At 35.6% G+C, this 14,841-nt stretch overlaps 1 protein-coding gene across 3 annotated transcripts; it reads left to right on the forward strand.

The window, feature by feature from the left end:
- Positions 1-5: 5 nt before the first annotated feature.
- On the forward strand, positions 6-14,687 carry LOC105685437 (ubiquitin-conjugating enzyme E2 H). 3 transcript variants are annotated; one of them, XM_020852144.2, is made up of 13 exons: positions 6-538; positions 622-809; positions 899-1,004; positions 1,065-1,189; positions 1,264-1,419; positions 1,511-1,688; positions 1,803-1,930; positions 2,036-2,041; positions 2,124-2,285; positions 2,392-2,619; positions 2,691-2,844; positions 2,923-6,114; positions 6,558-6,596. In XM_020852144.2, exons 1-12 carry the CDS (start codon positions 433-435, stop codon positions 3,018-3,020), a joined length of 1,635 nt encoding a protein of 544 aa, XP_020707803.2. In that variant the 5' UTR covers positions 6-432; the 3' UTR covers positions 3,021-6,114; positions 6,558-6,596. The 3 variants fall into 3 exon arrangements, with proteins under 3 accessions (XP_020707803.2, XP_020707811.1, XP_048510980.1); XM_020852152.2 differs by lacking the exons at positions 6-538; positions 622-809; positions 899-1,004; ... (6 more) ...; positions 2,392-2,619; positions 2,691-2,844 and adding exons at positions 9,974-10,050; positions 10,777-10,944; positions 11,105-11,233; positions 11,326-14,687 and having other exon boundaries at positions 4,991-6,114; positions 6,558-7,129; XM_048655023.1 differs by lacking the exons at positions 6-538; positions 622-809; positions 899-1,004; ... (7 more) ...; positions 2,691-2,844; positions 2,923-6,114 and adding exons at positions 6,291-6,307; positions 9,974-10,050; positions 10,777-10,944; positions 11,105-11,233; positions 11,326-14,687 and having other exon boundaries at positions 6,558-7,129.
- The last annotated feature ends 154 nt before the right edge of the window (positions 14,688-14,841 follow it).

Here is a 14,841-nt window from a genome sequence, read left to right on the forward strand (position 1 = left end):
GCACGCGCTTTACACAGAGTCTTTACATTCGTGAACGTGAACGCGGACTCTAGTGAACGCACATCAAGAAATGAAATGGAGGGGTGAGCCAAGACAAAAGTCTCAACGATTGTATTCATACCTTCGCCTGAGTAATAGATATTTGGTGCAGTTTGAATTATTATAAATTATAGTTCTTTCCTTTGAAACGCTTACGGTTCAATGTAGTTTTTACGATCATTTTATCTCGGTAAACAGATCGCAGAAAAACAGGAGGTAGTTTGGCAAGACTAATCGCGTCAATTGGGGTGAATTGAGGACCGGCTTTGTTGGGTTGTCGTTTGTAGTGCAAAGTAATATCCTTGCAGATCCTGGATTAGATCTTGAGAATAAACAGATCAATATTCTCACAAAGAAACAAAGGGAGGACAATTTCGACGTTGATCTGCAAACATGCAGGGAACAATAATTGAAAATCTTAGTGGCAAGAAGTTATCAGTTCTCGTATCTCTCTTGATCATCGGCCAGATAATATGCTTCTTGATTGGTGGATTGATTGGTGAGAATACAAACAATTATTCATTTGATACGCCAGACTATCGGTGATGTCCTTTAATCAGTAGTCTTTGTCCTGCCTCATAGCTCCAACACCCGCCAGTAGTCAAAATATCCTCGGAACACCCTGCGAAGACATTAGAATCAACGGATCTGAGCCAGGTGGTGGAAAATGGTTTTACACTCGTGGCAAAGGATCATGTATATCGGTGGACCTGAATCATTTCAGCTATGACGATCATCTTCAAGCACATCAAGTTGTTTACGCATTTCAAGTATACTTCCTCATTAATTTACAATGAAATTTTTTCTACAATAAATAGGACTAGTTGACAGATAGAACTTTGCCTCGTTACTGTTACAGATGCCTATTCCTCGGAGTAACAAGCAGCTGGATTACTCGAGATGGCAACAGAATTTGATTGGAGTTTTACAAGTCGATGTCACCTACCACAGTCAAATGGAAATTGGTATGACACACAAATTCCTTCGAATCATGTAACATAATCTCTCTTTATTATTTATCTCAGTTTCAGGTAGCAAGATTACTTTGGACGCCAGATTAGCATATCGGAACAAAGGAGATCCCGATGATGCTTGGAAGCATTATGCAGCATCTATCGAGGAACGAACTCTGGATTGCACAATTGACATGGTGAGTGAGCCACCACTGAGCTCAGCTTAAAAAGTTTGTTTCTATATCTTGGTTTTTATTCATTCTCGTTGCAGAGAATGGAAGAGTATACATACAACTGTAGTGTTGTACCTCTTTTCGAACTTGGATCGTTGTTCCACGATTATTATCTTCTGAATGTCCGCCTACCTGCCGACACAGATAAAAATATCAACCAAGGGCTGGGGCACATCACGGACTTGTGGCTCACAGTAAGTATCTCCCTACCCACCTTGCATGTATTTTTTTCTTTTGTACACTTTATTGATTCAAAATCCTGATTGATGCTTATCTATTTTATAGGCTATAAATCAAAATGGAGGTTTTACCAAAGTATGGGTAGGGTTGAAGACCATTTACTTCCCATTAATAGTTTGCGTACTTGCCTGGTATTGGAGACGAGTTCACATGCTTTCAAGATCTCCAGCTCTTTTGGAATATATGCTTCTTAGCCTTGGTTCTGCCCTGACATTTTTAAACGGTAAGAATTCTCTAGAAGATGACATATATTGTAAAGACGGTTTAAACTAATCAATAACCGTATTTTTCATTTTGTTTATTCGACTTATTTTTGCTATCTGTTCAATTTTCTCAGTACCTCTCGAATACCTGACACTGGCCTACGATATGCCATTTATGCTCCTCCTCGGAGATATCCGACAAGGCGTATTTTATGCTACTCTCTTATCATTCTGGCTGGTGTTTGCCGGGGAACATTTGATGGTAAATTTTTCTTTACATGTATATTCTGTTTACACATTTTGAACTTCTACTAATCAATTGAAATTTGTTGATCTGTTGCACACAATCGCGGCTGTATTCCAAAAGATTCAGGTAAGGCTTAGACAATTTTTTCATAATAAATTTCAAGTGCACGTCAGAGTTGAAACAGAGGATATGAGTTTATTTTTCACAGGACAACGAACAGCGTAATACATTGAAGTGCTACTGGCGTCACCTCTCCGCAGTTGGTGTAGGATGCCTTTCTTTGTTTGTGTTTGACATGTGCGAAAGAGGAGTTCAGTTGAGAAACCCTTTTTATTCTATCTGGGTTACCGACATTGGAACAAAGCTCGCTGTATCCTTACTCAAGATATGCTTGACTTTTGAGATGAAAATTTAGAGCGTACATAATGTCGAATACATTGTTTTTTTCCTTAACAAATATAATTATCGGTAAAAAGCTATCCTTCATAATCTTGGCTGGAATATCGGCTGGCGTTTATTTGCTTTTTTTAACCTACATGATATGGAAAGTCTTCACCAACATAAGTATCAAGCGTGCTACTCTGCCCAGCATGAGTTCTGCCCGTCGTTTACACTATGAAGGAGTTATTTATCGTTTCAAATTCCTCATGATAGCAACGCTTTTATGTGCCACTTTAACCGTGATTGGCTTCATCCTTGGACAGGTGAAGAGAATCCTATATATTGATTTGGAAATTTTTGTGTCAATTTACCTTAAAATTATTCAATCGTGCAGATGGCCGAGGGGCAGTGGAAATGGGATGAAGATTTGGAGTTAGAAATGACATCTGCCTTTTTCACCGGAGTATATGGAATGTGGAATTTTTATATTCTGGCATTGTTGGCCCTCTACGCACCTTCGCACAAGCAATGGCCTATCGAAACTTCTGGTAAGTTATCGCGAGAATCTTATCCGAAAATCTGAATAGATTGAATCCATCTTCTATTAACAACTGAACAACTTACAGACAGTATTAGTGAGGAAATAGAATTCTCACGTCTTCCGACCGACCCTAATGAGATGCTATCGTTGACAGCGTTTGCTCGTAAAACAGCAATAGAATAAGCAAAAGGGTCTGAGAAAAGTAATCAATTTTATCGCCACTCTCAACAAGTATTTCTCATATCACGTGTTATTTTTTTTACATATTTATTGAACTTTCCTTCTGGGAAAGTTTTAATTTTTATTCTAACACAAAAATCTGCTCAAGATGAGGAGGGCAATGTGAAAATAGACGAATGAGGGTATGGGCTCACGTAAAGTGAATGGTCTTGACACGCGGAGACATTGAACCTGGGTTTCAAGTTGACTGATCTTAGAATCGGAGGCAGCTGTGAATGTGGAAAGGCGTTTAACTGATCAAACGATTATTATTTTTTCTGATTCCTCCATAACTTTGACACCGGTAATGATCATTCGTGTTTACATCTAGGATCTGCTATTATGCAGATCAGTTATAGTGATGTTATTCCACTCCGATAGTGTAACAATAGTATTTATAAACGATAGTCATATTTCTATAAGTGGAAACGTAAATTCACGAATTTAGGAAGAACAAAGTCGAGGTCCTCTGTGTAGAACTTTTGAAAATACCTTTTCTTCCTTTTTTTTTTCAATAATTGTCAGATCAAAATTCCATGAATTGAATTAAAAGACTTAGATTCGCAAGTTCTAGAAAAAATATGATTAGATCCTTGTGAGATCCATGAAAAGTCAGTATCATGGGCATTCTATAGCTGATGTTTTGACCTCGACTAGTCAATACGCATTTACTTGCCAATATAAACTTGATATAATATACATATATATCAAATATCAGTATTTAATGTACGTTTGTAAGACGTAAGTGCACCGGCAGATATGCTTAATTTTGACATGAATATCTGGTTATTTCGTTTTCATTTTTTTTTTATATTTCGTATATTCTTGATCATGTAGAATCTTATAGCGTTATTCACTGGTCGAAAAATGTCTCGAAAAGTGTTTTAGCCCAGTGAAAAGCGTCATCATGTGTGTATTGAGACTGACGCGTCAAACCAATTTTTTTACAATTGTATTGATACGAGGCGAAAACTCGATCAAATGTAATTACCTCTCATCAGTAACTTGAAAAAAAGTGTTACTTTTAGGTTTATTTTATTGTATCTCACTTTTTGCGACGTTATTTATGCTTACTAATCCGGTCAGTGTTCCTTTGAAATCTTACGTTTCTTTTTTTTTTTTTTTTTTTTTTTTTTTCAAAGAAAAACTGCAGATATCTAGTTTATTGTGCAGCATAAATTTTGCAAAAATTGTATTTTCATTCGCTCGATATTAGGTATATTATTTTCTAATACACCGTCAAATATTGTCAAATTTAAATAGATTTTAAGACTTTTTATACATATATTCGTATATTCAAAATAAAAGTATTATCGATCCTTGACCTTCGAAGATCTCTAATAATACAGTAAGTAACTGGAAGTAATGTCTCGTAATCCAAAAGCATTTGCACCTTTGCTGAACAAATATTTATCAGCTCTTTCTTCATAGAGAAGAAAATCTAATTATGGGGGAATCAAAAGGTTGGTATTTCAAAGAGATGTGTCTTTAGTCTGAACCTTCTAATATAAAAATTTTTGAAATACCTAGGTCAGCCTCTCAAGTAAGGAATGATGAGAGATACGGATAATAATTGTCGAACCCCCTGGAACTTACTTGAAATTATTAAATTCACCAGAAGCCCAGCGCTGAAACAAAACCAAAAAATGCTGATATTTCGAAGTTCGTTCCACTTCCTCCCCTAATGAAATTCGTAACGAGTCCTGTAGCGTTCTGTGATCTGTTTCTTGTTTTATTCGATTCTTTCGTTTTATGTGAATCTATCTCTATCCGTACTGACTGAAGATTTGTTTTCATCCTTGGTCAGGTACGTTAATTTGATATCAATATTCGGTCAACGTAAGAATGATAGCTACATTTTGAAAATTCCCGCCTCTACTGCCATTTTGTTTTGAAGCGCTGCCTTTGGCTCCGCTCTCGCTATTAGGCAAAGAAAAGTGAAAAGGAACGTCCCGTGCGCAGCAGGTGAAATAAGGACGAATAACGTTCGCACACACGTTCCTTTTGAACCCTGCGGGATACAAAATGTGAGTGAGAGAAATTTATCGGAATTTAGTGTGGCGGAACAGAGATAGCCGAAAGATCAGCAGCTTGGCGAAGCAGCAGGGAGACCATTGAACATTAGATGCGTCAAGTCCGTGGGTTGACAGCACTGTGGTTGACAGGGTTGCGCGGGTTGCGGAAAGAACGAAAGCGTTTCGTAGCGCAGTAATCCGTAGCGAGAGAGCTTTCAAAAAGCGTTGAGTAAATAAGAGGAATCCGATTCGGGGATACAGAAAAGTCAGGCAGTCTCGTAACTGCATGGATCGAGTTTGTCTTCTATTCCACTGGAAACAATAACATAGACCTTGGTGCAGACCAGTGATAAAGATAGAAGCTAAAAACAGATAAAAAAATTAGTGATAAACAGATTCTACTACGCCTTCGTGTTTGTGCAGCATAATAACAAGATAGTTAAATCGTGTCCAATCGATTGAATCATCGTATCATTGAAATGATTATATAGCATTAGCTACCATTTCCCCCCTCCCCCTCCTCTTCCGCATGCATTGAACACACCACGAGCTTATGGTTCGAAAAAGCAAGGAATAATCCACATAAATAAATAAATAAATAAATATTCACTCCGAAGACGTAGTAGAACTAGCGGCAGTAGCGCAGATGATTTTTAACAAACGTATAATATACATATGATTCCACATGACGCATAATAATTACCTGCATTTATATTCATGTGGTATTCGAAAAGTGGGAATTATACATTTGTATTGACTAAATTTTGACAAAAAAAAAGAAAAAAAAAGAAAAAGGAAAATGAAGTGCGTAGGTATGTAGTATGTATTTGGTTTGCTGCTGCTGGGATTCGTATGGTCGATAAGGGAGATCACGTTGTTCGATTCTTTCAGAATATCAGATAAAAAAAAAAAATAATAAAACTATAAAGTAGTTGGAAAACAAAGGATTCCTATGTCGAGTGTGTAAGAATTCGTCTCTGACTGTCGATCTAGTGGCCGTCCCTTTCAGCTGTTAATTTTCGACGAGAGATTTCAACCTCAACGTAAATATCAATATATCAGCTTATCGTCATCATCATTATTATCATCAACAGCAGCAGTAGGAATAAGTTGATCATGTTTTCTTTCTGGCTACGCAGCTGGCTGCTGGCTTGACTCGCTTTTATAACTTGAGAGCACTGCTTGAGAGTTGTGTGACTCCTGCCTGTGTTCACTTCAGTTAAATTCAATTCAGCTGTTTGTTTTGCTCTTTTTTCCTCTTCTACCTTCACCTCATTGGTTTCGTTTCTTCTTCATTTCCGCTGATCTTCCCTTTCTCTTTCTAATTCAAACCATCTTTCTCCCTTTTTTTCATCTTTGTTTTCGATAAATTGACATAACTTCGATCCGTAAATGTAGCTTCAAAGCTTCTGCTTCTACTGCTGCTGCTGCTGCTAGTCAAGTTTATTACATCGGTCTATAATTTTCTCCAACGTCAAAAACGTAGCTTGGGATTCATTGAAATACGATAACAACAATCTACCAGGAAAATAAAAAAACAGTCAATGATGATTAGGATCGAAGCCAATCAAGTTTAAAGATTGATAAATAATTAATACAAATTTACGAACATTATAGTGACAGAAGAAAATAAAAAATAACCTAATAAAAGTGTGTGCTCGGTGAGCGTGATGATTATTGTTAAACTATAAATAACCACGGCAATTATGACAAAGGGACTGTTTAAAATATGAAAATAAATCCTCGTTGTCATCGTGTATTCTCGACGTATTCGTTTCCATCGGTGTGAAATCGATGAACAATTCTAGATAAGAATAATTATAGAGAGCTAGAAATCATTAACAAAGACTTTTCTCTCCCACTCTATAATTTCTTATCACAACATACCGAGGGGCTTCGGTCGTTCTACCGAGATATTTTATTTATTTTTTACTACCGTTTGAAGAGAAAAAAAAGACCTTAACTCGGTTTTTTCTTCAATCTTCATCTTCCTTCAACAACAAATATGTCGTCGCCAAGTGCTGGTAAACGACGTATGGACACGGATGTAATTAAACTGTATCCTTGACTCAATAATTATATCCATAAGCAAATTCATAACCGGGCTTACGGTACGAGACGGTAATATATTTGTCGAGTAATTATTAAATAGTGACATCAAAAACTAGGCATTGTCCGTCCGCCGACTTTATCATTCTACCGATATTTCAAAGTTTCAACATTTTCTTTTGTTGAAATCTACCCCAATTTCCACCCTATTATTCTTACATTATTCCCGTACGCTATACGCTCCTGGAACGACACTTCATCGCTTTCCCTCTTTTATAGCGCACAGCTGTTTTTCTCTAAACCAGCTGATTCGAGAGCCGATTCCTCTCGAATCTCAAATTCTTTCTTCGATACTCCTTTTCCCTTCAGCTCTCTCCCCTTCTCCAGCCCATGTCGCGACCGCGTGAAAAAAAAAACAGTAACATTTTACTTGCGTCGTACAATTTTAATCCGTTTACTCTTATCCGTCCTAACCGAGGTATCGACGCAATCGGCTGATTATCGTTGTATGTTAATTGGTAAAATTGATATAACAATCACAAAATTTGCTATACCGTGCTAAATTTCCGATCATATGTATATACGTACTACATGAAATTCTCTGAAAATTTACGCGGTAGATTGGCGCCGGTATATATTTCTAATTGGCTGAAATTTTTTGATATTATCCATTTGTCCCGTGCCCAAGGGGCTCTTTTATTATCGTTATACGCACCTGGCATTCTCACCGTAGCACAGCTGTTTTTAACCAGCTGATTGCGCGACCAGAATGCGCGTGTATCGTGTTTCTTCTATGTATGTAACGATATTGAAGAAAGGCTTTCATTACGCACCTTTTCTATAGCGGTTTTTAATACCTCCTTCCACCCTGCTTCTTTGCCTCCCCCCCATTCTTTTATCTCAACTCTAATGTTTATCATCGGTTCAATCTCCTCTTACGTTTGATCGAACGAAACTCGTATTCTGGTGGATTTGAATTCTCGATTACTAAGGCGTCCGAAAACACTTTCTTCAAATCGGGCAACCTAATTTTTTGTATGCTTTCCAGTTTTACCGTCGATAAGAGTGGTATTGTTGTTCGAGTATTTTGATAAATAATTTGATGTATTATTAATTCAAAACGGACAAATCTTCCAGTTGGTCTGTTAATCTGCAAAATTGAGCCAAGAAACGTAAGAAAATATTTTCATTCAACCGGCCATATGTTATTCTGGGCATCGAAACATTGTTCGTATAATCAAATAACAATAAGTGGAATGGGACGGAAAAAAAGATTTAAATATTTATTTCTGTTATAAATTGGCAAAGTTACTCACAAATCTCGCAGAAAACTTAATTATATCGGATACGCGCTTCTGAATATCAATCGCATATTCCGCTATCTGATTGTAAAAGTCATTACCGTTATCAACGTCTCTTGCAAATCAGGCAATTCTATAACTTTGACAACTTCAGACACGTTATCTGTGGGTTGCAACATCATTTTTTCACATGTCTTCTTCTCCATTTATCATCATCTTCGTTAGTATGGATACGTTTCACTGATTGTATAAGTTGATACGTACGTAAATTCATATTTTGTAGTTTCTGTGGTCTCTGGCCATCGCATAAATCTGAACCAGCGCCACCCTAATTTTAAGTGTTCAACTTCTCCAACCCATTTATCGTACACTTCTTTGACGATTTTTTAAGGCAAGTGCTCATCTCTTCAGATTCGTTTCTCTACCAGAGCAGTACAAAGAAATAAATTGGAAGGGTTTGATGAAATCCAAAATAAGGATCGAAATTTTTTTCCCTCCGAACAAAACATTTGATTCGTCACTTATTGGTAGCGGTTTTTCTCGGATTTAGCACCAACGGAGCATCCGGGGGAAACTCCGGCCGTTATTCCCGATCACCTTAAAATGCTCTGGAATTAAATCTAGGACAAATCTAGTTTTGTTCAGAAAAGAGTATCTCTTATCAGTTGTACTTGCATATGTTATATTTCCGAACTTGGTTTTTTTTATTTTTTTTGTAGAAAATACAAAAGTGAACCAAGTATATCTTGGATCCATAGTTTTTCTTGTCTTTTTCATTTATTGTATCTCGTGAGGTATGGGATGCATTCACCGTCTCTTTTGATTTCATCTCCCCTTTTTTTAAATGATTTTTTCTTTTTTGTCCTTGCATTAGAACTGGGGAAAAAATGAATGTCTTCCGATAAATTATTTCCTAAAAACCCATTCCAGGATACGGTGACAAATTTCAATGTTTTACAATGACTAACATTTTACGTCGTTAACAGCGCGATTCCATGATGGGAATAACTTTCTTTAATATTCATTGGAAAAAGACGTCAAATGCTTTTCAATTTTTGTTTAAATTTGGAAAATATATGAAAAAATTGAGCGGATTTATAATGTAGACGTTTGTTATTGAATAAAACGTATTAAATTACGAAAGAAAAAATTTACCAGTCAATGGCTGAGGGTTATTTTTCATTTCTGATTTATCTGCAGCGATGTGATAAATCGCTCTGGGTCGATAGGGTCGAAGTAAATTGCAACATTTTGTAATTTCTCGATCCAAGTCGTTGTCATGTCGGCTTAATATTCTTTCATCACTAATGCCGCTGATCAATGGATGTTGTATTCGAACGAAATTTTAATTTCTTGCCTACGGAGTTGCTGGAATAATTTTATCGATGATATAATATTTTGTGGGGAATCAAAGGTGTATGTATTGTTCCATTTTCCTTTTCGTTTGTTTCGAACAGTAGAAATGAATGTCTGAACTTTTTATTCAAAGTATACGCAAATTATTGAGCGATGATGTTTTGGATTCCTTAATATGCTCATGTATAAACCACAGAATTGAAAGTAAACACGAAGTAACGATACTTGGAGGACTCAATGAATTTTCCGTGAAATTTTATGGACCCAGAGGAAGTGAGTATATTTTTATTAGTGATGACGTAAATTTAAACTTCTAAAAATCCCGATCCGAATTCCGGGAGTTTAGGTTTTAAAATGATTGGCATTTCTGGATAAAAATCATAATATAATCATAGACTGGAAGATCAACCGTGAGAGAGAACAGATTTGCTCGAAAACATAGCTAAAAAGTGATCCGTTGATACACGTTCAACCTCCAAGTTCCTAAAATAAACGTCGGAAATATTTTCGGGCCACTGTTGACTCGTTTAACAAACCCACTTAAATTACTTGTGAAATAAGAGAGAGGAAAGAAGTTGACCTGGAATTCGGAAAAACTATTCGTGAGGACTCGTGTGTCACTTTTTCACCTAAATTTCAATTTCGAATATCGCATAGTCGAAAGTGCATTGCCTGCTGAATACAAACGTCTTAATCTATGACTTGGCCATGGTTCCGTTTAGTTTAAAATAAACTCCGAACACCTTGATTGCTCTGCCTGCATTCACTGCAATTAATCGCTCTTGAAATTAATTTTATCGACTACCTTATGCCGCGTGATTCAAATATAGAATGAACGAGTTTAGTGAGTGCAAGTAGAAATTTACTCGTTTCAACCACATTTGCTGCAAAACTGAGAGGGGACTTTGGTAGGAAATCTTTCAGCTTGGATCAAAATCTTACTCTTATTATATCGGATGTAGCATTAACGATTCAGCTTATTCTTCTTTCTTATTCCAGCACCGTACGAAGGGGGCGTATGGAAAGTCAGAGTTCATCTACCAGAACATTATCCGTTCAAATCCCCATCGATTGGGTTCATGAACAAAGTCTATCATCCCAACATCGATGAGGTCTCGGGCACAGTATGTCTCGATGTAATCAACCAGGCCTGGACTGCGTTATACGGTGCACAACAAAAAAACTTGACAAATCATTCCTATAGTACTCAAAGACAAACCAATCAATTCTTGGCTCTACCCATGACACAATACGATACGAATCTAATTACAGTTATACCGTTTGACCACATTATTGAATCAACAAACATTTCCCTTTCTTTTTTCAGATCTGTCAAATATTTTTGAATCGTTTTTACCACAGCTGTTGACGTATCCTAACCCAATTGATCCATTGAACGGAGACGCAGCAGCAATGTACCTTCACAAACCTGAAGAATATAAAAAGAAAGTAGCCGGTAAGATCGATATTAGTAAACGGAATAGTAATTGTTAAACTTCAATTATAGTTCTGATTTAATGAACTAAGTATTTCATTTTATAACTTCAGATTACGTTAGGAAATATGCAACAGAAGAGGCGTTAAGAGATCAAGAGAATGGAGGTACGGGGAATGGAGTTTCGTCCGACAGTGAATCATCTATGAGTGACTTTAGCGAAGATGAGGCACAAGACATGGAGTTGTAACCAATTATCTTATCATCCGTATCCATATCCTATTTTTTAACCTCCTGCAAAACACCTACGTTCGTTTGTTCAAGAAATAACGTGCTTAATTTTGATCTTATATTATTGATACAAAGTCGCTGTTGTAGTAAATATTCTCTTTGGCGTCGCTTAATCACAGATATTTCCACAGAATGGAATTACTAGTGACTACGGATAACGAGTGGTCTTCTTCGCCATTATTCATTGATCTCGCGTTTTAAAATCATCGTTCGGTCTTTGCGTACAATATTGAGCTGACGTGAAGCCTCACTGTATGGTTACGTACTAACTTACCTACCACCACCATCGTATCCAAGAATCTTATAATCATCGCCTGTTTTTGAAAACTTTCAGTCACCCTCATCTGTCTCTCATAATGATAATTCCTAATCATTCGCTATCTACTACGCTTGTTTTCAAATAAAGAGTATCGGGAACTGTGAAAGAAATCGCATCGCAATTCAAGTTTCGGGGTTTGACAAACCCTTGAATCGTTATGTTTAAACACGGGGCCTAGTTGGCCCAGGTTTTTGCGTCTGAACAATCCAAGAAACTAGCGCAGTGCTAGGTTTACTTGAAATCTCTATTAAAACCCGAGTCATTTTTAATCCTTGGACTCTAATCCCAATTTCGATTCCTGTCGAATTTCTCTCACAGGAGCTGCTGTTACTGCGACGATAATAGCAAGCCAGAGTCGAAATCAAGCTATAAACCTCAACTAGGAGATGCCGTCGATTATACCGCTGTAAAATCAACGAGATCTTCGATACAAGACAACTTCAACGTACTCTTTCGTAATCTCAGATCCAAAAACATGGATTGCAGCGAAGCGTCACTGACACTTACATGTTTTGCAGATAATCAAAATAACGACGTATGCATGGATTTGGATTAAAATACTATCGATGTTGTCAATTAATGTTTCCTCTAATGGATGAATAATTTCATTGAAGTCTATTCCTGAGTTTAGTTTATTCATTTAATACTCAATGAATTCTAACACCGTAGTACCATACTATTTTCGTATCATGTATTTTTTAAATTTGGTAAGATAAAATAGAAAAAATCATCTGGACCTCCTTGGTGACTAGCTTTTTACAGCATTGAACCGTGGTACATGATTCGAGATGATAGTAACTTGCTATAAGAGTATCGTACTTTCCACAGAAATATTTTACTGAATTGTTCATTCAATTGAAAAATCATTATATTTGGGCTGAACATTTTTCTTAATTATTCAAGGTAGTTATCCTTTATTTTGTTCATTTCCACCTCACATAACCGTTTAAGAATGAATGTCTTTAGCTGATAATTATTATTTATTTTTCGTTAGGCTTACCATGAACCTGCACACAAGTTTTATCAATTCATAAGTAAACCAAAACCACAACAAGATCAAAATAACAATTATCCGGAAAAGAAGAAAAATCAAATATCGGGGTAACTTACTCATGTGTTTCTTATCATTCTCCGTAATAAAAAATTCCCTTTTCGGTTCACAATATTATTCAACCTAGATTATTACAACGGTTATTATTATTATGCCCTGTGAAAAATTATCTTCGTTCAAATACCTGCTAACGTGTAATGATCTTTCTAACAAAAAAAATTAAATGTGTTTCTCTATCAACTACACAGATGATAAAGAACTAATTGTCACTGCATAAAACGTAAGTTAAACATTGAATATTGAATTAATCGTTGAATCTTTGGATGTGTCCACAAACATCATGACCATTAAAGTAACCGTTAGAAATAACAACAACAATAATAATAATGATAATTGATGATAATAAATATTTTTTAGCTGATCCATTTTCTGTTTAATTTTTCATCCATGCAATGCATGTCCCCGTAGTAGAAAATCCGAAGAAAAGAGAATGATTAAGAAACTGTCAGAGTTGAATAAAATATTATTATGATCATCAATAATATTGTCGTTATTATTGTTGCTGTTGTCGTTGTCGTCGTTGTTGTAGCTGTTGTGATTATTAGTTATAGTGTTCTTCGTGTTGCTGGGCGGGACTTGTGAAATTAGAAAAGAAAAGAGGAAAATTGGAGTCCCATACCCACAGCTGAGTAAACAGTACGCGTTTATTTTGACAGACAATATAGCAATAAATTGGAGAGACTCCTCCATGTCTGATAATTATTAACAATATTGATAATAATAGTAATAATCGCAATGAATATAAGTGGTAATTGTTATCGCTTTTGATGGTTTTTTATTGATTTTCAAATTATTCTCCTTGGGCGCACGGAGCTGCGAAAACTTGTAATTAATCAATCAATCGATGTGAATATTTTGGTAGCGGAATTTGAATAAAAATTCATTATTTACCAATAGGAGGAATGACCATGAAAGAAGAAGAAAGTTTTGATTTTAATTCGATTCGATTTTAATTATCATTTTGGTTCAACTTTATTTTATCTTTCAGAATTTCTCCAAATATACTTCTATCTCGGAATAATGTTAATATTATATCAAAGCCCGAAACCTCGAAAATATAAAAAGAATAAGGCGTATTGTTATATTTATAATAAATATATATAAGTATATTTTTTTAATATATTTAACAACGGATATTATAGGGTGTGGAATGTAATACAAGAAACGTGAGGGAAAGGGGATCAAAACCTTGGAAAATAAGAAAATTGTAGATCGAATTAAAGTTCATCGATACAAAGGATCATCTTTAAGAGCTCCACGACTCATTTATATTTAACATACCTACCTTGAATCGTTGGCTTAGGTTTCTGCGAAACTTTTATTATGGATAATATTAGGATAAAGATTCTAAATTCAATGAATTCAATATAGATGTATTGTTTTATTATAGTAATAATCATGACCCGTTATACTTATTGTTAGAGAATACATAAAAATAACGTTTCAATTAAAACTAATATAAATTATAATATGTAACTACATGCATTGCTGCGATATATTTCATATACGTATATAGGTATGTCGTATAACTGAATAAAACGCATTGATTAATTCGATGAATTCTTTGTAAATGGGATATATTAGGAGACTCCTATATCAACAATATGTGATATACATACAATATACGTAGGTATAATTCATGTATGTTGTACACTTCAATTGTACGTACGAGTACCAGAAAGTCAGATACAAGTCAAATAAAAGAAAATACAAACAAACAAATAAAAAATTAAAAACATTCGAAAAAAGAGAAATGAAATGAAGTTAGCGTTTTCTTCCAGTTTAGTTATGTTCTTGTTGTTTTTTGTTTATATTTTTGGTATTGCACCCCTGTTTTCAATTGTCTAATATTAAATCATGGATGGATATGATTATGGACGAAAAATGATCTTATGAAATGTTAAACAA

This window comes from Athalia rosae, chromosome 5, assembly GCF_917208135.1.
Source record: "Athalia rosae chromosome 5, iyAthRosa1.1, whole genome shotgun sequence".
Taxonomy (NCBI): domain Eukaryota; kingdom Metazoa; phylum Arthropoda; class Insecta; order Hymenoptera; family Athaliidae; genus Athalia; species Athalia rosae.

Bases quoted from the DNA above. Each gene is read 5' to 3' on its own strand.
- LOC105685437 (XM_020852144.2), top strand. From the start codon at position 433: ATGCAGGGAACAATAATTGAAAATCTTAGTGGCAAGAAGTTATCAGTT. The intron at 810-898 runs GTATACTTCCTC...TTACTGTTACAG, and splicing joins AAGTTGTTTACGCATTTCAA to ATGCCTATTCCTCGGAGTAA. The intron at 2,286-2,391 runs GTATCCTTACTC...ATCGGTAAAAAG, and splicing joins ACATTGGAACAAAGCTCGCT to CTATCCTTCATAATCTTGGC.